The sequence below is a fragment of the Pseudogymnoascus verrucosus genome (assembly GCF_001662655.1).
Source record: "Pseudogymnoascus verrucosus strain UAMH 10579 unplaced genomic scaffold scaffold_5, whole genome shotgun sequence".
NCBI lineage: Eukaryota > Fungi > Ascomycota > Leotiomycetes > Thelebolales > Thelebolaceae > Pseudogymnoascus > Pseudogymnoascus verrucosus.
In genome coordinates, this window is record NW_017263656.1 from 612,049 (window position 1) to 632,916 (window position 20,868).

Sequence of the window (20,868 nt, forward strand, 5' to 3'; positions counted from 1 at the left end):
TCACTTGCCGCTCACTCAATCAATCAATCCCCTTGCTTGGCGGATACGATAAACGAACCTCAACCTCGCATCGCATCAATCGGCATAAACGAGAGCACGGACTGTACGTACAAGCGGGGAGGGGAGTAAGCTGGGAACCACAACGGGAGGTCATAGCCGTGGCCACGGCCATGGCCAAGGGTTATGTCTGTGCGGCTTACTGTACCTCCGTCCTAGCTGTAGGCTGGACTGGCCGGCCTTGATTCTGGCCTCAACTCCTACTATTGTGGGCTTGTTATCCAATTCTATAGCGCGTTGAAGGAGGGAGGGGGGAGAAGGCTGGGTCGTGGACGGGGATGAGGTTGGTAGGTTGGGTGGTATGTTGGTAAGGGGCAAGGATGCAGATTACCCTGATTACTATCCCCCTCTCGAGAGGCTGATCAATGTGTGTCCTCCAGGCTTTCCATGTGATATTCGGAGGACCACCATCGCTGAGTATCTATCAGTATCTATCATACAGTATCTATCATAATCAGCGATGGTGTTCCGTCCACGTTCAGGGATCTTCGGTGAAGAAGGGGAGGGTACTATGGTAAAGAGACGGAGGGACGGTTTGATATCTGGTATCGGTATCAGATGATGTGTATTATCCCGGTTTGTATCGAGATAGATACGTGTTTGAATCTTTGGATATCACCACAATCACTCTATACCCATTCATCTCCCTCTCCCATCCCATACCCCCATTGCCGCCGTCTATCAATCCAACCCCCCCCCAACCCCTCTCATCCATCACCAACACGTGTTCCCCCCCCCCCCGTCTCTTCCCTTCCCATCTCGCCACATCCACATCGCCATGCAGACAATCCCTAATCCCCAATCCCAACCCCCAGCTCAAGCCACCATCCACCACCACCACCCCAGTCCCATGTCTCTATCCGCACTTTGCCACCACCTTGAAAAGCCACAACCCACCACACCACCTCAAGCCACGCAAGCCACATCCACTCTAAACTCCCCTCCACCACGCAGGCTGCGAAGGCTGGACTGTTCGATGGACCAGGTGCCTGGATGGAGATAGCCACGCCCTCTTACCCCTCCACACATACACACCAGCCAGCCAAGCCATCGACAGTGCCCCTCCACACCCCTACATACCTGCCATTACAGCCATCTACCCCCCCTCCTACCCCTCCTACCCCTACCCTCACACGCACACCAGAAAGCAAGCAGGCAACCCAATCGAGCCTCCTACCTCCCACTACTCCCAAACCACCCTAAACCACCCTAGCTCCACTTCCCACCACCCACCACCTCCCGCCTCCTCCCACCACCTTTCACCACCAACCAACCACAGCACCCATACCACCACAGCACCTTCCCAAACACTAAACCTTACGCGGTTTAACGCCCAACGTTCAGATCATGGCCTGGCCAGAGCGTCTTTCGCCTCCTCCCCTCACATCCCTTCCACCAACCTTGCGCGGTTTTGTTTCGACTTGCGGATGCGCGGGGGATGGGATGGGGGGTGTGTAACAGTCGGTGGGGGCTTGGCGGTGGTGGAGGGGTACAGTAGTCGTATTTCGTACACAGGGTGCGAGGGTGCGAGGAGGGAAGGGGAAAAAGGGAGGTCGGAGATAAAATAGTCTACAGCTACGGAGCAGGGAGGCAGGGCAGGGTGTATGGGAGGGATAAGGGCGGATATGACGAGTTTGTTCGGGGAATAAAAATATATGGAAATGGACAGGGAGGTGTGTCAGTTCTTGCGACGCGTTGCCCGTGAGTGTGAGATGGGTTGAGCTGTGAGATGCAAAGTGAGGAGGGGTAGAGGGGTAGAGGGGAGGGGAGCTATCAACCACAACCACAACCACAATACTGTAACAATATCGCGCACCAGATCTCAGGATATCCCTCACTCACTCACAAAACGGAGATTCCCAGCGCCCCAAACTATAGAGCAGGCTCACTATACATTACCACCACACACACACATGGCACTCACGATATCCCGCACACAACGGAGATTTCCAGCGCCATAAGCTGCACCCCTCACTCCTCACTGTCTCTCCTCTCTTCCTCTCCCCTTCTCCTACCACTCTCTAACCACGAATAGTCGCCATTCGTAGCAGCGCGGCGTCGCATTGTAAGACCAGGTAACGCCACCACCACTGCAGCCACACTCACTCTTTCCGCATCGTACCTCCATGCCCACTACTCTCACACCTCCCTCTTCACACTCATCGCCAAGGTGTGGTTCTGCACAGCATATGCCACAGGGTTTCATCGCCACATGCACGATTACGTCCTTTAGTGATAGTCCAGCAAGCAATCCAAGAATAGAAGGGATACACAACCATAGGCAGCGCTCAGTCCCCCCCTTGGCCTCCGTCGCGCGATATGACATCGGGAGGCCGGATGGGGCTTGGTAGTCCATTTCCCTACCCTACAGAGTAAAAGTAGAGACGGAGTGTCCGTGCTTGGTAGTGAGTGTCCTTGTGCGTGCTTGGTGCGTGCTGGGAGCATGGTTTTGCTTCCTTGCTTAGCCGTTTGAAAAAGCGCTAAGACTGCTACAGTAATACTGCTGATACTGCTAACACTCGCGGTCATGGTGCAGGTAATGTGAGGGAAGTAGAAAGTAGAGTTTTTCCAACGGTTGCTGCAAGGACATGCCTATATAATTAGTTGGCGTTTAGTAAGGAAGGGGCAAGCAAAGGATGGATTCGACTGATGTTGCCCGTTAAACAAGGATATGTCTCGCCTTTGTCGTGAAAATCCCATCCTACACAGCAAAACGCCGTTTTGTTCTCCCATCCTCACGCACTTCCACCTCAAATCCCACCACCTCCGAAACGAAGCCAAAGGGTTCCACGCCGCGGCGGTGGGTGGGTACGGTAGACGGGCAGAAAAAGCGGTAGTCGCAAAGGTTGGAAATGTGAGAGGTGACAGGGATACCGGAGAGATTGCCCGCTTGCGATGTGGTTGGTGCATGGGGGGTGTGGTTGTGGCGTTTGGTCTGTGCGTTGGTGGGAGGAGGGGTTGAATTTGGTTTGGTGTGTGGTGGTGGTGGTGGTGGTGGTGGGCGCATACAACTACCCTATGTGCGTATAGTGCTATAGCTGTCTGGAGTTAAGGTGCGTGGCTGTTTCTGTACTGCTATACGGACGGTGGTATGTATGTATACAAAAGCAGAAAAGCACATAGGGTCGAGTCGAGGGGAGGTATGCAGCTGTTTCGGTATACATACATAATCAACGCAGACACGCACGCAGGGTACGATATCCCCATCGCCCTCGTGTGCAGGGAACTCAGTGCATAACATAACGAACAGAAGCCCTCCTCGGCTCTGCATTCCGTGTGGGTTGCACAGAAGGAGGACTGTACCCTGCGTCTGTCTGTGTATCCGTATTCAACGGCGGGCATCCTGATTCATCTATCCATACATATCACAACCCACCGATCCCATCTCATTCATCCCGTCTCCCAGGCCCTTCCCCTAAGACGCAGTTGGAGCCGAGAGATGCCACCATCACGCCGAGCCAGCCAACGTTCTCGCTGGGGATGGTTTGGTTAGGAGGCTTAGTCCTCTGTCACACCCACCACCACCGCACGCATCGAGATCGCGGAGGGTGGGTTACAGATGCGGCGGTGGAGGTGCACGCATAAGGTAGGGTGAGACATGCAGGAATTGTCTCGGCAGCATTTGAGTGACGGTTGGGGAGTGTAGCTGTGTAGTTCCTTAGTAGTGGTAGAATGTTAGTAATGTTAGTAGTGTTGGCAGTAGTAGCGGTGGTAGTAGTGATGTTAGTAGTCTTAGCAGTCTTAGCAGTCTCAGCAATGTTAGTAATGTTAGTACTCTTAGCAGTCTTACCATTCACTCCAACTAGTAGTAGCAACAATGCAAGCTAACCGTTGAGCATCAGAGACAAGACAAGACAAGACAAGAGAGCCCCCATCGATCGATCGGCAGCGGCGGCCAGAGGTGGTGTGTGGTCAACACTCCCTCCCCTCCCTCCCACCTGTCTCCGAAGACGTGTGTGGCGGCCGATCGGGGGCTACAACTACAACCGAGCTCCTCTCCAAACATGGGATTTCACATAGTAGAGTAGTGAGACATTCAAGAATCCCATCCCACTCTTTTTCTTCCTTCTCTTTCGCCGTTTGGTTTCGCTTGTCTTGCTTGCTCCTTGCTCCTTGCTCCTTGCTGCTTGCTGCTTGCTCCTTGCTCCTTGCTCCCTGTTCCAAGTGTGTAGCGCTGTGTACAGTATAAGTGGGTTGGTAGTTTGGTTAGTAGAGCGAACCTTCTTGTTGTTCTTGTCTCTCTTCCGGCAAGGCCGCTTTGCCTGTGCGCGTTAGTGGCTTGGTGGTTGGTGGTCTTGGTGGTGGTAGTGGGTATTGGCAATGGACTAGCGTGGCGGGATTACTTGCCTTGTTCTATTGTGGTGCTGCTTGCTGCTTGGCCTTGCTGCTTACTGCTGTTTGTTGTTGTTGTTGTTGTTGTTGTACTATTCCGATTCCCGCATTTTGAACATGGAATTAATTGTACGACCGTGCGTTGTGGCGCCGGCTAAGGTGTGGTTAGAGACTGTGAGAGCATTTTCTTGTTTTGAGGGTGTAGAGGGGGTACTGGTTACTTGTGATGAGTGGTGGGATAGGCGTGTGGGATTGGGAAGGTGCGAGTGGGATGGCGGGGATGGTAGGAGATGGCAGGAGATGGCATTAGATGCTAGAGATGGGAAAGTACACGATACTCTCGGCAGACTCGATGGGAAACACAAACCTGGATCTGCCATGCTATGCCCTGTGGCGGTTGTGGGTTTATGGGTTCATGGGTTCATGTCGTCGTTCCCTTGCTTGTCTTGATCTTCCCTGTCCTTTCCCTGCCTTTCTTTCTTCCCTCCTCCTCTCCTCCCCTCTCCTCCAATTCCCTCTTACTAACCTTACTAAACCTTACTAACTGGAATCAACTCTACACTACTACTACATACTTCCCCCTCCTTGGCAAAAGACCTTGGATACTGCACCTCCCTCCTGTACTCACTCACACACACAGACACATTAACTGCATCAGCCACTAATGTATCCACCACTACCCACTTATCCCACTCCATCCACTTATCCACAATCCACAAATCCATAATCCATTATCCATATCCATAATTCCCATCCATATCCACTAATAACTTATGTAGCACTATACTGTCTACTGTCTATACCCAATCCACCTCCAATCCACCACTCCACCACCCATCCCTAATGCAGCTCCAATGCACCTCCAATGCACCTCACCTCACACCCCAATGCATCTCCCCAACCAGCCAATCAACCAACCATATCCCATTGTTCCTTTCTCCCCCAAGACCCCCCTGGTGAGTCCAGAACAAACAATACAGAAATACAACAGGATATACTATACATACCATAACAGAATGCAGAACCATCTCCGGCCTTCCCTACCACTACCACTACCACTACCACTTTTGCCCCTACCCATCTTCGGCCAACAAGTTGTTGTTTACACTAGACTGCATACACACCAACCTGTATACACTTCACTACACTACACTACAAACAAACCACCATACAAAACCAAACATATCCATACCTGTCTACTACCTACCCTTTGATACGTACCTCTTGCCTATGTTCCCGGCTTCCCAGCTTTCCCATGTCCCCTTCCAAGCTTTATCGTGCTTTTCCGACCTTCACGTTCACGCTTCACGCTTGCTGAAGACCCAATTCCCCATTCCCCATTTCCTCCAAATTCCCCCATTCTCCCAATCCCGGCCATTTCATGCCTCGAGGGTCAAAAAAAAAGGGCAGAAAATTCAAAATAGCCCATCATATCCAACATCCAAGGGAACACAAGAAGAGCACGAACGCCACTTCTCCCCCAAATCCCTTCCCCCCCCCCGGCCCATCACCCCTCCTCTCCGTCCTTATCTTCGGAAATCCCCAAACTTCCTCGTCCCCCCTCCTCCCCTCCTTCCTTCCCCCTCTTTCCAATCCAGAATCATACACACACACACAAACGAACTTTCTGTACCAAAACCCAATCCACTACCGCCGAAACACAAATACAATCCCGAGCTTCTGCCTTCCCCGAGCGAGCTCTTCCCAATTCAATCTTCCTCGACCAAGATCCTCAACCGCAAGACACTCGGCCTTACCGACTACACGCCACTACTCTCACTACTCAACAACTACTACTACTACACTACAACTACCACTACACCACACTACTTAATTACGTACCGCCCCCCCAATCCACCGCGGCTCGGCCTCCAATCGCCCCAACTCTCGTCTCCAAGCTTCAACCACCCTCTCCTTGCCGCCGCCCACCCAATCAGCCGCCTCGATAAGCCCAACCCATCACCAACAGACGGGCAGTGCTCCGGGTAACGCTTGTCTCCTGGGTCTACAGTACACCACCACGCCGGCCGATTTCCACTATAGCCCTTTCTTGCCCTTCCGCCCGGCTCGTGCTAGGCCGATCGAGAGGAGATCGAGACAGGTTCAGAAGCAAAGGTCCAGAACCGTACCGCTAAAAGGCTGGGAACTAGAACCGACTAGCGACGGACGGAGCTGTCTGGCTTGCTTAGCCCGCTGCTTACCTACCTACATACCTTTGCGTATATATAAGACTGTTGTGGGGTGCCAGGTTTTCAAGGGACGTAAAGAGCTGAGCTTGAATTAGTGAAGGTTATTATAATACGACGCAGCATTACTTAGCTGTGGGAACATACGCGTGGAGAGAACACTTGTGGTATGTTATCACTTTGAGATGTCGTGCTTTCTTGCTTCATTTTCTCAGTTGTTGACAGCAGCAACTGGACGACGTTGGCGTCGATTATGAGAATAACATGCTGACCTTGTTTCTTCTTGCGCTTAGAATAACAGTTGATTGTTGATACATATTAATCTGGTCGAGCTTGCTCTCATTACATACATAACCACAAAGGACGAAGGCGACGATTAAATACGGCCTTGCTCCGATACATTACATACCACCTACTTGCACAAAGGACGAGGCGGCTTTTTGTTAATACGATTCGAACGGAGAGATAATAACTCTTCAACATACCATTATCATATTCTTACTCGTCGCCGGATTCGACGGGGATTCCTCAAGAGGCCTACAATTATCAGCCCATTACCCAGAGTTGCTCAAAATCGAAGCAATCTCATTATCACATACACCATCCAACATTACCACATAACAAACCACCAACATAACCGCAAACATGGAAGACCCACTAACCATGTCCGCCACCGACGCCTTCCACATTCTCGACCCCGAGATGCCCTCCTTCTCCTACCCAGACGCCTACATGGACTACCACCAGGTCCCGGACTTCTTCAACCCCTCCTACCTCTCCGGCGCGCACCTCACCACCACAACCACCAGCGCTGCCCCGACGTCTTACCCCTCAGACGACACCGCACCGCACAGCGCACTCTCAGCCACCGCGCCCCCGCTCGACTTCCCCAGACCCCACGACGACCTGTCCCATTTCTTCGCTGACTCGCCGTTCTCGTCACCGGTGCCTAATCAGAGGTTTGTTCCTATGAAAGGGCAGGGCGGGCAGACGTATTCGCCTGTTTGGGGGGTGCAGCAGCAGCAGGATGGGTGGAGTCATGGGAATGCCAACAACAACAACAACAATAATAATAATCAGATTAATAGCAACAACAACAACAACAACAACAACAATAACAATAACAACCAAGCCTCGTCATCCCAACAAGCGGCACCACTCGCAATCCTCACATCAGGCTTTGAACCGGGGTCGGATGCGAGGACGGTCGTGCACCATGGACAAGTCACCCCGGGTGACTCGCCCGAGACGACGACGAGTCCTGGGCCGGGGAAGGGGAGGGCGAGTCGGAGGGCGAGTAGGAAGGGGAAGGAGAGTATCTCCTCCATAGCCACTACTTCCTCGACGTCCACCCGCGACAGCGGTCGTGACAGCAGCAATCGCAACAGCACCACCCAACCCTCCCCCCCCGCCGAAACCGCACCCGCGAAAGTCAAGAAACCGCGCAAACCTCGCCGCTCCTCCAAGAAGACCACAACCGCCGAGCAGGCCGCGCTCAAGCGCGAGACATTCCTCAAGCGCAACAGGGAAGCTGCTTACAAGTGCCGCGTCAAGAAGAAGACGCAGACCGAAGAGGTTGTGGAGAGGGTTAAGGCTCTGGGAGAGGATAATCGCGCGAAGGCGGCGGAGGTGGAGAGGCTGAGGCGCGAGGTCGAGGGCCTGAGGGGCCTGCTGTTGCCGCATTATAGGGTTTGTGGCGATGAGAGGGTTGTGGCGTATCTTGATGGGCTGGGAAGTGTGGGGGGTGCGTGGGGGGGTGGGATGGCGGCGAGGGGGAGCGTGGGGAGTGCGGCGCTGGCGGGGTTGAGTTTGGGGTTTAATGGTGGGGAGGATGAGGAGAGCTTGGCGAGTTTGAATGGGGGGAGTAGGAGGCAGAGCGTGGGGAGTGAGGGGAGTGGAGGGAGTGAGGGGTTTGAGGGAGAGGAACAGCGGGAGATGATGGATGAGGAGGAGGAGGAGAGGGAGGAGGAGGAGAGGAGGAGGAGTGCGGATTTGGAGGATCTGTTTGCGGGGTCTGCGGGGGGTGGGAGTTTCGATAGTGGGGTTACGCCGGTGGTGGATGGGATGGGGGGGTCTATGGGAGGGGAAATTGGGATGAATGGGATGGTTGATGGGGGGATGGATGGGATGATGGGGGGGATGGATGAGGTGTTGGGGATGGGGATGGTTGTTTGAAGATAAGGGGGGGGTTTTGGGGGATGAAGGAGAGAGAGTGTGTGTGTAGTGTGTGCAGTGTATGTATGCGAGTAACATTCGTTCTGTATATTTTTTTTTACTCTTTTGTGTGGGTTGGGGGTTTTTTCTTTGGTGTGTGATGTGTGACTGGGATGACTGATTGGGGTGTGAGAGTGTGTGAGTAAGGTGTGAGAGTGTGCGAGTAAGGTGTGAGGTGTGAGATGAGTGTGTGTGAGATGAGTGTGTGAGATGAGTGTGTGTGTGAGAAGTGGATGAGAAATAGTGGTTGTCTTATTTTCTCGGACTCGGAGGACATCTTTCTTCTTTTCTTTTCTTTTCCTTACTTCGCTGTTTTGTTTTACTTCTACGAATTTGTTTTAACTTCCGGTGGTGTTTTCGCTTTGCTGCGCGGTGGTTATGTTTTTTTTTTTTTTTTTTTTTTAAAGGTATCTAGGGGGGTGAAAAGGGGGGGGGGTTATGAGGGGTGGTTAGCTGTTTTGAAATTAAAGGGGGGGAAATAGGACGGAATGGGATGGGATGGGATGGGATGGGATGGGGAGGCTCGGGCGTAGGGAAAACAGGACTACGTGTGAGAGCTGGGAATGGGGATGGGGATGGGGATGGGAAAATTATATATATAGTGCATATGACGGAGTTATATAATTTATAGGATGGATATATGGAAATTAAAAGTATGAGGATATTTACTATTATTATTATTATTATTATTATTATTATTACTATGGGATTTTGTTTATTTTTTTGCGGGGTGGATTTTTTATTTTATTTTGGAAAATATCATAAGATGGACGGACGTATGGACGGATGGATGGATGGATGGATAGATGGATAAGGGAGATAAATGATGGACTGTATTGTTGGATGATGGGATGGGAGAGGATGGTCTAGGAATGGGAAGGTGTTAATAGACAAAGATAGAATGCACACATCTATCACTAAATTACCATCACCGCCGCGGGATGGATAATAAGACACTATTAGGAGAAGAATTTCCACTGTTATTTCCCAAGTAATTATAATCATAGCTATATAATCACAAACGACGAGGAACACACATCACCCACCTACGATCTGTTTTGCCCACATATCATCATCTATATCCATCATTCCTCCCTCCCCTCCGTCCCTTTTTTTCCCTCATATCTTCCTCATCTGGCGAAGAGATGCGACAACGAAACACCCTACACCCTACAACAAAGCCTCCCTCCCCGCCCGCCCGGCCCCCGAACAGACAAGAGACCTACAGCATATCACCCTCTAGCAGCGCGATAATGGGCGAGAGAAGAAAGGGGAGTGAGTGATGGACCAGTACCAAGGATGTTGGGATTCGCCCCCCCCCCTTCCCCAATCCTTAGGGGCAATCGTATGAACCCCTTGCAAAGACCTCGCCCTTCCGCATGAACAAGCCTGTACTCTACTGCTTTCACATCCCCCGCTAAACATACGAGGTTTAGCGGTGTTGTGTGAAAGCAAAGGGTGCAAGCTCATCAATACAAAGGGACGGGATTGTAGCATTAGATGCATCCTGCTGCTCGAGGGTTGTAGGGTTTGCGACGGCTTATATTCGTTGGCGGGCTGCGTTGAGTTGATGGTGAGAAACACGGCGGGGAAGGGGGGAGGAAGGATGGGTTGCTGATACACCAGCTCCCCGGGCAATGTTGGACGGAAGCTGTGAAGAGTCTCTGGTGACGAAAGAGGGAAGGGGGGGGATATATCTTCTCCGACTCCGGTTCTAACAACGTCCTGCGGGGATCGCGAAAGACATCTCCTCTCGCTCTCGCTCTCGTGTTGGTCAAATGATAGCTCTAAGAGCAACCGTGGAAAATGCGTTATGACAATGAGGGCGCATGCTAAATGATATGGTGATGTGGGAAGGGAGGAAGGATGGTGAAAACCAGAGGGAGAGGATGGAGAAAGAGAAGGGCGGGAGGAGGGGAATGGTTATAACTGATAAACCGGTGAGGCGGTGAAGCGGCGAGCGGACGCCCTCCCTTACCTTCCAGCCAAAACGAGGCTATGCAACTATCCGCGACTGAGCTCAATGCGGTTATCCCCAACATATACACGCGAGATAGGGAGACAGTAGAGTATAGGATATATGCCAGTACTCATTTTACCAGACAAAACTATACCCAGACTTGGCTGTAGACATTAATGTTCAGTCTCTCAATATATCAGTCCACAACATAAGATGTTCACATTCTTGGCCTGCCACACTTCTATTCAAATAGTACATATGATACAATAAAAATCTACAGATGCTATCCCCCTTTTCACCGTCTGAGCGACTTATACTTATCACTCGCGTGCCTCGCCTCCCAACCTCTCGCCTTCTGCTTCGGCTTCAGCGCCGCAACCCTAATCCTCTTAAACTCCACATCCGCACCCGGAATATCATGCCTCTCCATCACCCCCTTAGTTCCCTCGTCCCACGTGCTCCTGAACAATCCCAACCCAATCGGCTTAACGCCATGCTTATCGACAAACCCCCTAATATTAAACCCATCCCTCTGCACCCCCTCCTTCAGCGCCTCCACATCAAACACCTGCCCCGGCTTCTGCTCAAGCACAAACACGGAGTATCGGTGATACGGCGTCCCCTTCTGCGCAAACGCCGGCAGCCACGGCAGCACGAGCTGCGATGCCTTATCCACCTTCGACAGCGGCAGCGACGTCTGCGTCGGCGCAATCGGCACGTTACACGCTACGTAATGGCAGCGCGAGGTGAACCAATCGTTCTCCGGCACGGGCACATCGGTATCAACCACCACGACACTGACGAGGCGCTCGCCCTTGTCGAAGACCTGCACGCGCAGCCGCGGCGGGATCTCGCTGACGCGGCTGTCGACGAACTCGCCCGGCTGGACGTTGCGGCGGCCGAAGGCGAGCTTCACCTCGGCGGTGGGGGAGAAGTGGGCCAGTGTGTCGGGGACGATGCTGAGTTGGGATATACGCTGCTCGATGATGAGTTTTTGGTAGGACTCCCATTTCTTCTGGGCGAGGTGGCGGTAGATCGGCTTGTTCATGTCGCCTGGGGTATGTGTTAGCTGGGGGTTAAGAGAGCGGTGTTTGTAAAGTGCTAGACGTACCCTCTCCATCCTCGAAGCGCTTCTTGATCATCGGGTCGTTGATGTCGGCGAGGAGCTTTAGACGCTCCAGGTGCTTCCTCATGCTCTCCAGACGGTTCTTCTTCTGCAGCTCACCACCTGGGACGGTCGATGCGTCCTGTGCAGCGAGTCTATCGATGCGAGCCCTCTCCGTTGCAATCTCAGCCAGCTTCTGCTCTCTGTCGGCCTGGAGGACAGCGCGAGCCTCCTGGAAGCACTGGTACGGCAGCTGCTCGAACGGGATATTCGGTGACGACTGAATAGCCGCACGACGACGTCTCGAACCAATTGGCAAGATACCATGCTTCATCAAAGCCTTCTCTCCCCTGCGAGACGAGACGATCTCAGGGTTCCACTGGTGCTTTCGGGCGAGTTCCTCCTCAAAAGCCTTCGAGGCGGCCTCATTGCGGCTCGTGGCGGAGCTCGAGAATGTACGAGCGTATAGTTGAGGCTGCGTGCTCTGCAGGCACCTCGAGAGCGGCTTTACAGCCCGTTGGTAGCCCGACATTGTGGTGTTGGTGGTTGAGGTGCAATCCGGGGTTCGAGATTTGTCGAGGTTCGCGTGAGCGACGGGATAAATTTCCGGAGCCGCATCTTGGCACCCCTGTCAACCCCGAACCTCAAATATCTTTACTGCCGGCTGGACAACTACTGCACAACCACATCCACAATGGCGTCGAAATCTTTGTCGCGGGGTCTACAGACTCTGCGATCGTCCTTCAGGACGTCCAGAGATCCTCTTACAGTATGTATACCTCGTTATCCTCGCAATTGATGCCGAAAAAAAATATTTACAAGGGATCTAGCAATGCCTCGCACCAGCGTTAACACGGTCAATGGCCACGGAAACGACCTTCCAATCCGGAATCTCTCGCAATACCGAACAGACGTTTGATTCCTCTGCCTCCGGAACATCTCCATTCGGTACAGCTATCCCCCTCCCCCCTCACAGTGCCCAGCTAACCCCCCCCCAGCCTCCGACGTCCTAACCACCATCTACAACTTCCCAACCATGGAGCCCCTCCGCTTCGAATCCTACCCAGCAAACCACCTCCACCTGCCCCTGCGCAAAGACATCCTCCACCGCGCCGTGGTCTTCGAAGGCGACGCCACGCGCCAGGGCACCGCATCCACCAAAACGCGCTGGGAAATCCACGGTTCCCACCGCAAGATCCGTCCCCAAAAGGGCTCCGGCAGAGCCCGTCTCGGTACGAGACAATCGCCCATGCTCAAAGGCGGTTCTAAAGTCTTCGGTCCGCGCCCTCGCGACTTCTCGACCGAGCTACCGCGCAAGATGTACGATCTGGCCTGGCGCACGGCGCTCTCCTACCGGTACCGTCGTGGACAGCTGATTATCTGCGAGGATGGGTTTGATCTCGAGTACGCGCGTGCGAGCTACTTGAAGAAGGTGTTTGCGCATAATGGGTTTGGAGCTGCGGAGGGGAGGAGCTTAGTCGTTACCACGGAGGAGAGGGAGAACTTATTCTGGGCGTTTGAGCATGCGGGGGAGGAGGGCGCGGCGCTGTTGGATGTCGAGGTTGATGTCAAGGATTTGTTGGAGATGGGGAGGGTTATTATTGAGAAGTCGGCGCTGGATAACTTGTTGAGGGATCACCAGAGTGATTTGGTTGGGAAGCCCCAGTCGGCTGCTTAGAGCCGGGGTGTAGTATTTGTGTATAGATATGTATTTTATTTATAGAAAGTCATTGGAATGTATTTGAGATACTTTGGATACTGTTGCTCAAAGTGGAAATCCAAAGCCTCACACGTCACGAAATTATCATACGAATGCTATCCGGTAATAGTTCAAAGTATCCGATTCGTAACCTACGGAACTAAGAACCTATATGGTAGAGCAAGTTCAAATCAAACCTGTACAAGTTTGCCTCGCAATTATGCCGCTTTATGCTCCTCTGCCCATATACGTTGCATGCTCCCATCCTCCCATTAGTCCCCCTCGAAAGTTCAGTTATCCTCCTCAACTCCTACACATGCGTGGCCCCCTCACCCATTACTCCACCGAAAACTCCTTATTATCCGCCCACCTTGGCCCATCGAACGAAAGGAAAAAAAGGAAAAACAATCAAAGCCATCAATATTAACCGCCCAGTACTTCCTCGCCTCCCACATGCATCATATCCTATCTCTTACAGTAATCCAAACTTCCGATTCAAGTCGATATGTAATCCCTCGTAGGGCGCTCAACTGTATGCTTTGATGCCGATGAATAATCTAATCGGTCTCCGAGAAGGTAATCAAGTCCTCCTCAGATGTTCCCCTCAACTTTCTTGGTTGTCTCTCAAACGTGCCGTAGGTAGCAACGGACTCCTCGGTGGAAGAATCCCTAAACTCTCTCAACTCCGGAATGGTTCTCATTATAGTCGTTCCCTGAGTGTCCGTAGAATCTCCACTGCTCCTAGCACCATCCACATTTCCATGCTGCGTCGTTCCAGCAATCTCCAGTGGGCGGAAATCTCTCTTGCCGACAACGGGGTACTCATGCACTCCCGCCACACGGGTAGCATCTACCTCAAGATAAGCGGAGTTTTCGGCCATAGCCTCGCTGATCGTGGCTGGGTTAAACTGTGAGAGTCTCTCCAGGTGTCTCTCCGCCATCTCGGCACGCTTCTGCCAGGTAGCAGTCTCACGCTTAGCCTCTCTGAGCTGCTCGGCCAGGGTGCTGAGGTCATTCAAGCTACCCTTAGTAGCGAGCTGCTTTCTCAAGTTGTCTGCCTCTTCGGTGCGAGCCTCAAGCAGTTTCTGGAGATTGGTAATCTGGGAGAAAAGCACAGATGTACCCTTTCCTTGCGCTCTCGTTCCCACAGCCGGAGTAGTTGGTGCCTGGGCAGTAGCTGATGGGCCTAGCTTAGTGTTTTCAGGGTTCACGCCGTTGGATGAACGCGGATCAGCAGATGACTGCGGGCCGCTGAAGCTGCTAGACGAACGTGGGTCAACAGATGGCTGCTCGTGGCTGGAGACAGAAGTCGATCTTGGCTCGGGGGTGGTGTTCGAATCGTCCCAGATAGTAATTTCAGCCTTCCTAGAACGAGTTTTATCTCTGCCTGAGCGTCCTGTTGTGCCCATATTCTCGTTAGAACCGCCATCTCTAAGCAGGCTGTGGCTGGGTAGAACTGGGCTGCTGCTATAGCCTCCATCCATGTACGAACTTCTACGATCAAGCTGCTTCTTGGTAGGCTTCAGAGCCTTGATTGGAAGCTGAGCTTCAGCCTGGTTAGTGATGGAAGAGAGCAGGGACATCGAGATTGGACGAGGAATCTTAGTTGGTGGAAGGTTCTTTGGTGAGGCAACCTCCATGTCAAAGCCGTGTTGGCCGGTCTCATTCCCAAAGCCCTTGCTCGACTTCAGAGCACCGCGTGACAAAAGAGGCGATGAGTTCATGGCATAGGTTGATGGTGCCGCGATTGGGAATTGGATGCTATATCTACCACCGAAAGTGGCTTGCGATGTCATGGGTGAAGGAGATGGCAATCCGACAGTATCTTGGTCCACGGTGTTGAACTTCCCAATCAAGTATTGAATCCCAGCCGAATTTCTCTTGGCCGAAGCCGCCGGATTTGCTGATGCGCGTTGAAGGTGTGATTGAAGCACCTCCGAGTCAGGCGCGAATGATGCACGCTTCACCGAGTGATTTGCCTTCTGTGATCCAGCACCTTCTAATTCCGTGTGCTTGAGAGTCGATATATTGGTTGGCGTGTAATCAATTTCCCCATAATCTGTGCCAAACTCTGTGGTATTGCCAGATGGGTCAAGAGATTGGAATTCATTGTTGCTCTCAGACTTGAGAACCTGAGCGAGAGAAGCCAAAGACGCCATATCTTGCTCGTGAGAAACTCTCACCGAGCCAGATTCAACCTCAGACATCATCATAGACCCACGTGGTCCGCCATCAGCGAAAATGGACGAGCCACCAGATCGGAGGGCTGATCCATTAGACTTGTAAGCTGGAGTGTGTTTACCAACTGAATCTGGGATATTGAGAGAAAGAATTCTATCCAGATGCTCAGAAGGTGACTGTCCTGGAATGCGTCTCACACGTGGTGGCAGATCGCTGTCTGCATCACTCTCTTGGCTCTTAGCTGAGATATCATTGCTGTCACGCGCTACGGCGAGGTTGATTTGATCAAGTTTACGCCTCTCCAAATGCTCAGAAGGTGAGTATCCTGGAAGGCGGCTGATGCGAGGTGGAAGGTCACCCTCGACTTCGCTTTGTTGATCCGTTGGTGGGACCTTTGTGGCCTTTGAGACCTTAGGAGTGCCACGCTTGGCAATGGGCTGTTTCTTTTTCAACTGCATTGTGCCTTCTCTGTCTTCAGTCTCTTTGATGATTTCACTGTTTTCTGTAGATTGTTCGTCTTGTGAGTGTTCTACTGTTGTTGTGTTGGTGATGTTATCATTCAGTGCGAACGCCTCATTTGGACCCTGCGTTTGTTGTGTTTTGATAGGGGTCTGTACTTCCTGCGGCCTTTCCACAATAGCAGTTTGTCTTAAGTCGAGATCGACAGGATTGACGAGATTGGCGTTTTCAATCAATGGTTGATCAAGTAAAGTAGTTGTTGTTGCTACGCGTAAACCCGGAGGTGCGATGTTCTCACTTGGTGGTTGAAGAGACGAGAGTAAATCCCGATATAATGAGTCGCCACTAGAAATTGTTTCGTTCTCGGTAGGAGGAACGCCAGAAACAGCTCTGATAGTAGCTTTAGGCGTGGGGCACCCACAATCAAGGTGCTGGTAGTGTGTCTCGCTATTATCTTCTCTCGGCGGGGTCAATACGCTCATAGACTTTGAACCAGATAGCTTCTGGCTTGGCTGAGCCCTAGGCCTAGACCTTTTCCTCCTGATCAGAACTTCCTGCTGTTGGTTGTACAACGAAAGGTTACTTATGTTGTTACGGACTCTCAGTCGGTTGCCTAGGTGTGAATTGTTAGTAGACGAAAGTAGGGCTATAGGAGCTAGACGTACGTGACGGCGGTGTAGGTGAACCGCTCCTGTCCCCAAAACGATTCGACTGATCTCGATCTACAGGATTCCAATCGGGAGGACGTCTAAGAACGAACACGGAAGTTGACGACCGTAGGAGGGGATGTATTCCGTTTCCACGCTCTTGAATATGATCATGTTGGAATACAGACGACCCCACAGTTCTGAGATTCTTCATATGCTTGACTACATCACGCCAGTGAGTTATAAGCATTTCTGCCACACCACCTGCAATCTTCAACTTGTCCGAAGCAACCTTCGTCTCTAACAGGCTTTCTTCAACACTTTTTGGCTTCCTATGCCTTGACTTCTTCTTAGGCAACGATTGCCCTTGAGATATCTCAACCGTCACTTCTCCACGGCGAGGATTACATTCATAAATCAGATCTCCAACCAAAAGAGGCCCAAAGAGTGTTCCTAACGGGCCATATCCCATCAATTCATTGGTAGGTAGAGGTCTCCCATCTGAATCCTCACGGCGTGCAGTCTCTGACGCTCTTCCAATCATAGATAGAAGACCAAAAACAGCACAGATCAGATCCCGCTGGAATCTCGATGGATGAGAGGCTATAGCACTAGCAATCATACGGGGTCTGACCTTGGTTTGCCTCGTCTTCACCACATCCGGAGCTACGCCCATCTGGTTATGGATGGCAACCAAGGCCTCAAAGAGCCACATTTTGCCTAGGATACCTCCTGGAAGCCCCAAAAGGAACTTCTTGAACGTGGACGCTACATCGTGCTCGTCACACTTGATATTCTCAGGCAGAGTTGGGCATCTGACGGTATCCCTTATAACATCGCCATCTTCATCTTGCGATGCATAATGGTCATATAATGCTGCCACGGTGGCATGTGACCCGGAAATACGAAAGATTCCTTTCATGGACGGCCCTAAAACGGCATTAACAAACGGTTCCATGCATTACCAAAGCAAAGCAACACAAAGCAACACAACAACACAACACAGCAACAAAGCAATAAAGCAACATACCACGCTGGACAAGATACTGCGCCGTAGCACGAAAGCAAGTCGGCAAGCTCAAGGTCCCATGAGCATACTCAGGAGGCAAATCAAAGTTGCTCGATCCACAGAGACGCACAAGCTCTGCTAGATGTCTATCCTTAAAAGCATCTTTCTTTGCTCCGGGCATACGCAAAGAAATATCGCTGATGCTTCTCCTATGCTTCAGATCCGGCTTGGGCTTGTTGAGGGACAACAGAGAAGTCGTTCTCCTCAGGAGCTTTTTCATGATCCAACTCCCTGCCTTCCCGGTAATGACGACTTTGTCTATCTAAAGGGGTTGTTAGGCATCGGACATTACCACTGGGAATTAAACTGACCTGTTCGGATTCGTGGTTATCTGGTATAAGCTCAGGGATGCCATACTATGGACCACCAGTCAGTTAACAAGAACACTATATCGATGCATCCAGAGCGTTCCACATACCTGGTGGGCAAGTTTGTTGAATGTCTCGATATAATAGGTGCGGTCTCCAATATCATCGGTTTCAGTCTCCTCATCACTTGAAGAAGTCCAACTGTTGCTTGTTGAGTTGTATCTCGATCTTCTTTGATTGGCATAGTCCGGTGGAAGGTTCTCGCCCTGCTGGTTCATACTGGGTGGTCTCTGCAGCTCTGAACCGTTTCTTGATGGAATACCCAGCGGGTCTATGCATGTGAATCAGCATCAACTGAAGCAGAGCTTCAAAGAGGGTGGTCAAGGGGCGGGTCAGAGGGAGTTCACTCACTACCTGCCAGGAGGCCTTGAGCAATGGTCATATCTTCACCAGAAACTCCTCGGGCCATGACACCAGAAGCTCCATAGCTGGCTGTTGAATGAAGACCCATCTTGGGTTGGTACAGCTATATACACACCATGTTGCATTCATTGTGGGTGTGAGTCCAAGTTGGGCAGAGGGTGTCGAAGCGAAGATACCGTCGCTCCTTCCTTGTTTCAAGGCTGTGTGGGCGCCAAACCTACATATAACAAGCAGGAGCAGCGGGGAATGAGTAATAGCACGTTAACAAACTCAGAAAGGCACAGGTTTCTCAGCACAAAGGGTTTATGGCCTGTCATGGCTGATGACTGTGGAAATTTTCAGGGGAATATAGTTATGGCTGATGCACTGCACGCCTTTCAAATTACATGAGAAAAAAAAAGGTATCCTTCATCATGGACGTCTATGAAATCTACGACATCATGCTTGATGTCGCCCGCAAGCTATTACACTACCTGGACGCCTTATCGCTATGCAACGCCTCTCATAAAACCACCTCCCAGATATCCCCAGATGCTCTATTTAAAAGGAAGTCAAAGAACTTCTTCAGTCATATTCTTCGCCTTCGAGAAGGACGTATTTCAGGACATCGGAGAGAGAAAGGACGCCCTTGAGGCGGTTCTGGTCACCGACGACCACGAAGCGGTGGACTCTCGACTTTCGTAATGTGTCGAAGATGGTGTCGAGCCGGTCGTCCATGCCGCAGGTGTATATGCCGGCAAAATCATCAGATCGCTTGGATAGTGCGTCGCCCACGCTGGAGTCTAGACCATCGTAGGCACCGCCCTTGATGATGGTGATCACGTCCACTGCTTCAAAGACGTTGAGCACACAGTTGTTTTCGTCCACAATGGGCACACTGGAGATTCTGTGCTCGACCATCATGTGGATCACATCGATGACAGGTGTGTCCATTGAGGCAGTCTGTAGGTTCGCATAGGACCCCAGACCAATTTCAAAGACACTCTTTTTGAGTAGCTCTGTCTGCTCGACGTTGACCGAGATGAATTTTAGAATGCGGTACTGGGTGACAACGCTAACCACCATCTCTCGTTTGGTTTCGTCGTCGATATCCACCAAAGGGATTCGCCGAGCTCGTGACTCTAACATGCGGCGGCAAGCTTCATAAAGGGGACGCATGGGGTGGACAGAGAGGGTCTCTATCGGTGAGACACCGATGGCCTTTTCAACATCTACACCATATCATCAGCAATTTGCATTTAGTATCATTTTCTGGTTACTTACCTCTTAAGCTGCTAAGGCGGAACTGGTCAATTTGTCCCAGCGCATCGGGATTTTGCCAGTAATACTGGATAACATTGATATAATCCGATGTGGTCAAGAGGCCAGCAAAGGTTGACGTGTGAGAGTCCCACAACGGAGCAGATACAATGCCTGTTTTGTCAGCTTTGTTGGCTAGCACAATCAGGGATGGCAAAAGCACATACCATTTTGCAGCAGAATATTCAAGCTCTTTTTCACCAAGAGGTCGGTATTGAGGATGATCAATCGGAAGGAGAGGGGCAAGACATCGTAGCTGGTGCGAACTTTGAGAAAGTCCCTGATTGCTTTCTGGATAGAACAACATGTGTCAGCGTGTGTTTCTATAGAGGACTGCCACCTCCCCGTTTGCCTGCTCCCGGCAAGCAGACATTAAGGTGCTCACGATGGCCCATGCACAAAGGCAGGCAGTCTTCGGATGATAGTTCCGGTAGGGTGTGAGACATACCAGGCCTTGCATCTGCTCTCTGTCCAGCACACTCAGGGATTTCGGTTCCATCGTTGGGCTTCTGATCTCAGGGCGGAGGTATGTCTTCGGCTGTACGTATGGCGACTCGTGACCAGGTTTCCGGGCGGGCTGTGTCTGTGTCTGTGGTATGAGGCCCTCACTGCCCTTGGCGGGCGCGGGTGGCCGAGTCACTGGCGTGTCGGACATGGCTGAAAGTCGTTACGATCCCTGGCAGGTGAAGTTGTACGTGTGCATCGATGTCGACTTGTACAAGTACAAGCAGGTCGCTTGCTTTGGTTCAGAGCTCCGTAATGCCTCCGACATGTATATTCGCGTCGATGTGGGGGTGAGAGAGGTCGCGAGAGAGAGTTCAGCCTATGAAAAGTTGCAAAGATGGCCCCGTTTGAGAAGCACACAAGCTTTTGTCCGGTGCTGTGAAGTTTAAGCACTTTGGAATAGAGATGGTTGATCGGTCAAGAGC

At 51.6% G+C, this 20,868-nt stretch overlaps 5 protein-coding genes across 5 annotated transcripts; 2 read left to right on the plus strand and 3 right to left on the minus strand.

Annotated features, from left to right (window-relative positions):
* Positions 1-5,406: 5,406 nt before the first annotated feature.
* Positions 5,407-8,750, plus strand: VE01_01897 (uncharacterized protein; the record flags this gene model as incomplete). The annotated part of the gene is made up of 2 exons (XM_018271412.2): positions 5,407-6,742; positions 6,869-8,750. Exon 2 carries the CDS (start codon positions 7,221-7,223, stop codon positions 8,748-8,750), a length of 1,530 nt encoding a protein of 509 aa, XP_018133852.1. The 5' UTR covers positions 5,407-6,742; positions 6,869-7,220.
* Positions 8,751-10,950: 2,200 nt separating this feature from the next.
* VE01_01898 (uncharacterized protein) lies at positions 10,951-12,429 on the minus strand. Its single transcript, XM_018271413.2, has 2 exons — positions 11,861-12,429; positions 10,951-11,802 (listed from the first exon to the last, which is right to left on the minus strand). The coding sequence occupies exons 1-2, from the start codon at positions 12,384-12,386 to the stop codon at positions 11,045-11,047; spliced, it is 1,284 nt and encodes a 427-aa protein (XP_018133849.1). The 5' UTR covers positions 12,387-12,429; the 3' UTR covers positions 10,951-11,044.
* A 97-nt stretch (positions 12,430-12,526) lies between these two features.
* On the plus strand, positions 12,527-13,610 carry YML6 (54S ribosomal protein, mitochondrial). Its single transcript, XM_018271414.2, has 3 exons — positions 12,527-12,623; positions 12,685-12,802; positions 12,853-13,610. The coding sequence occupies exons 1-3, from the start codon at positions 12,549-12,551 to the stop codon at positions 13,530-13,532; spliced, it is 873 nt and encodes a 290-aa protein (XP_018133848.1). The 5' UTR covers positions 12,527-12,548; the 3' UTR covers positions 13,533-13,610.
* Positions 13,611-13,793: 183 nt separating this feature from the next.
* On the minus strand, positions 13,794-18,728 carry VE01_01900 (uncharacterized protein; the record flags this gene model as incomplete). The annotated part of the gene is made up of 6 exons (XM_018271415.2): positions 13,794-16,806; positions 16,859-17,770; positions 17,871-18,171; positions 18,221-18,265; positions 18,328-18,548; positions 18,629-18,728. 6 exons carry the CDS (start codon positions 18,726-18,728, stop codon positions 14,111-14,113), a joined length of 4,275 nt encoding a protein of 1,424 aa, XP_018133756.1. The 3' UTR covers positions 13,794-14,110.
* On the minus strand, positions 18,251-20,865 carry SNF4 (AMP-activated serine/threonine-protein kinase regulatory subunit). The gene is made up of 6 exons (XM_018271416.2): positions 20,388-20,865; positions 20,107-20,230; positions 19,904-20,053; positions 18,629-19,851; positions 18,328-18,548; positions 18,251-18,265 (listed from the first exon to the last, which is right to left on the minus strand). Exons 1-4 carry the CDS (start codon positions 20,592-20,594, stop codon positions 19,205-19,207), a joined length of 1,128 nt encoding a protein of 375 aa, XP_018133755.1. The 5' UTR covers positions 20,595-20,865; the 3' UTR covers positions 18,251-18,265; positions 18,328-18,548; positions 18,629-19,204.
* Positions 20,866-20,868: the final 3 nt, after the last annotated feature.

Bases quoted from the DNA above. Each gene is read 5' to 3' on its own strand.
- VE01_01898 (XM_018271413.2), bottom strand. From the start codon at position 12,386: ATGTCGGGCTACCAACGGGCTGTAAAGCCGCTCTCGAGGTGCCTGCAG. The intron at 11,803-11,860 runs GTACGTCTAGCA...CACATACCCCAG, and splicing joins GCGCTTCGAGGATGGAGAGG to GCGACATGAACAAGCCGATC.
- YML6 (XM_018271414.2), top strand. From the start codon at position 12,549: ATGGCGTCGAAATCTTTGTCGCGGGGTCTACAGACTCTGCGATCGTCC. The intron at 12,624-12,684 runs GTATGTATACCT...CAAGGGATCTAG, and splicing joins CGTCCAGAGATCCTCTTACA to CAATGCCTCGCACCAGCGTT. The intron at 12,803-12,852 runs GTACAGCTATCC...ACCCCCCCCCAG, and splicing joins CTCCGGAACATCTCCATTCG to CCTCCGACGTCCTAACCACC.
- SNF4 (XM_018271416.2), bottom strand. From the start codon at position 20,594: ATGTCCGACACGCCAGTGACTCGGCCACCCGCGCCCGCCAAGGGCAGT. The intron at 20,231-20,387 runs GTATGTCTCACA...TGTTCTATCCAG, and splicing joins GAGAGCAGATGCAAGGCCTG to AAAGCAATCAGGGACTTTCT. The intron at 19,852-19,903 runs GTAAGTAACCAG...GATATGGTGTAG, and splicing joins CCGCCTTAGCAGCTTAAGAG to ATGTTGAAAAGGCCATCGGT.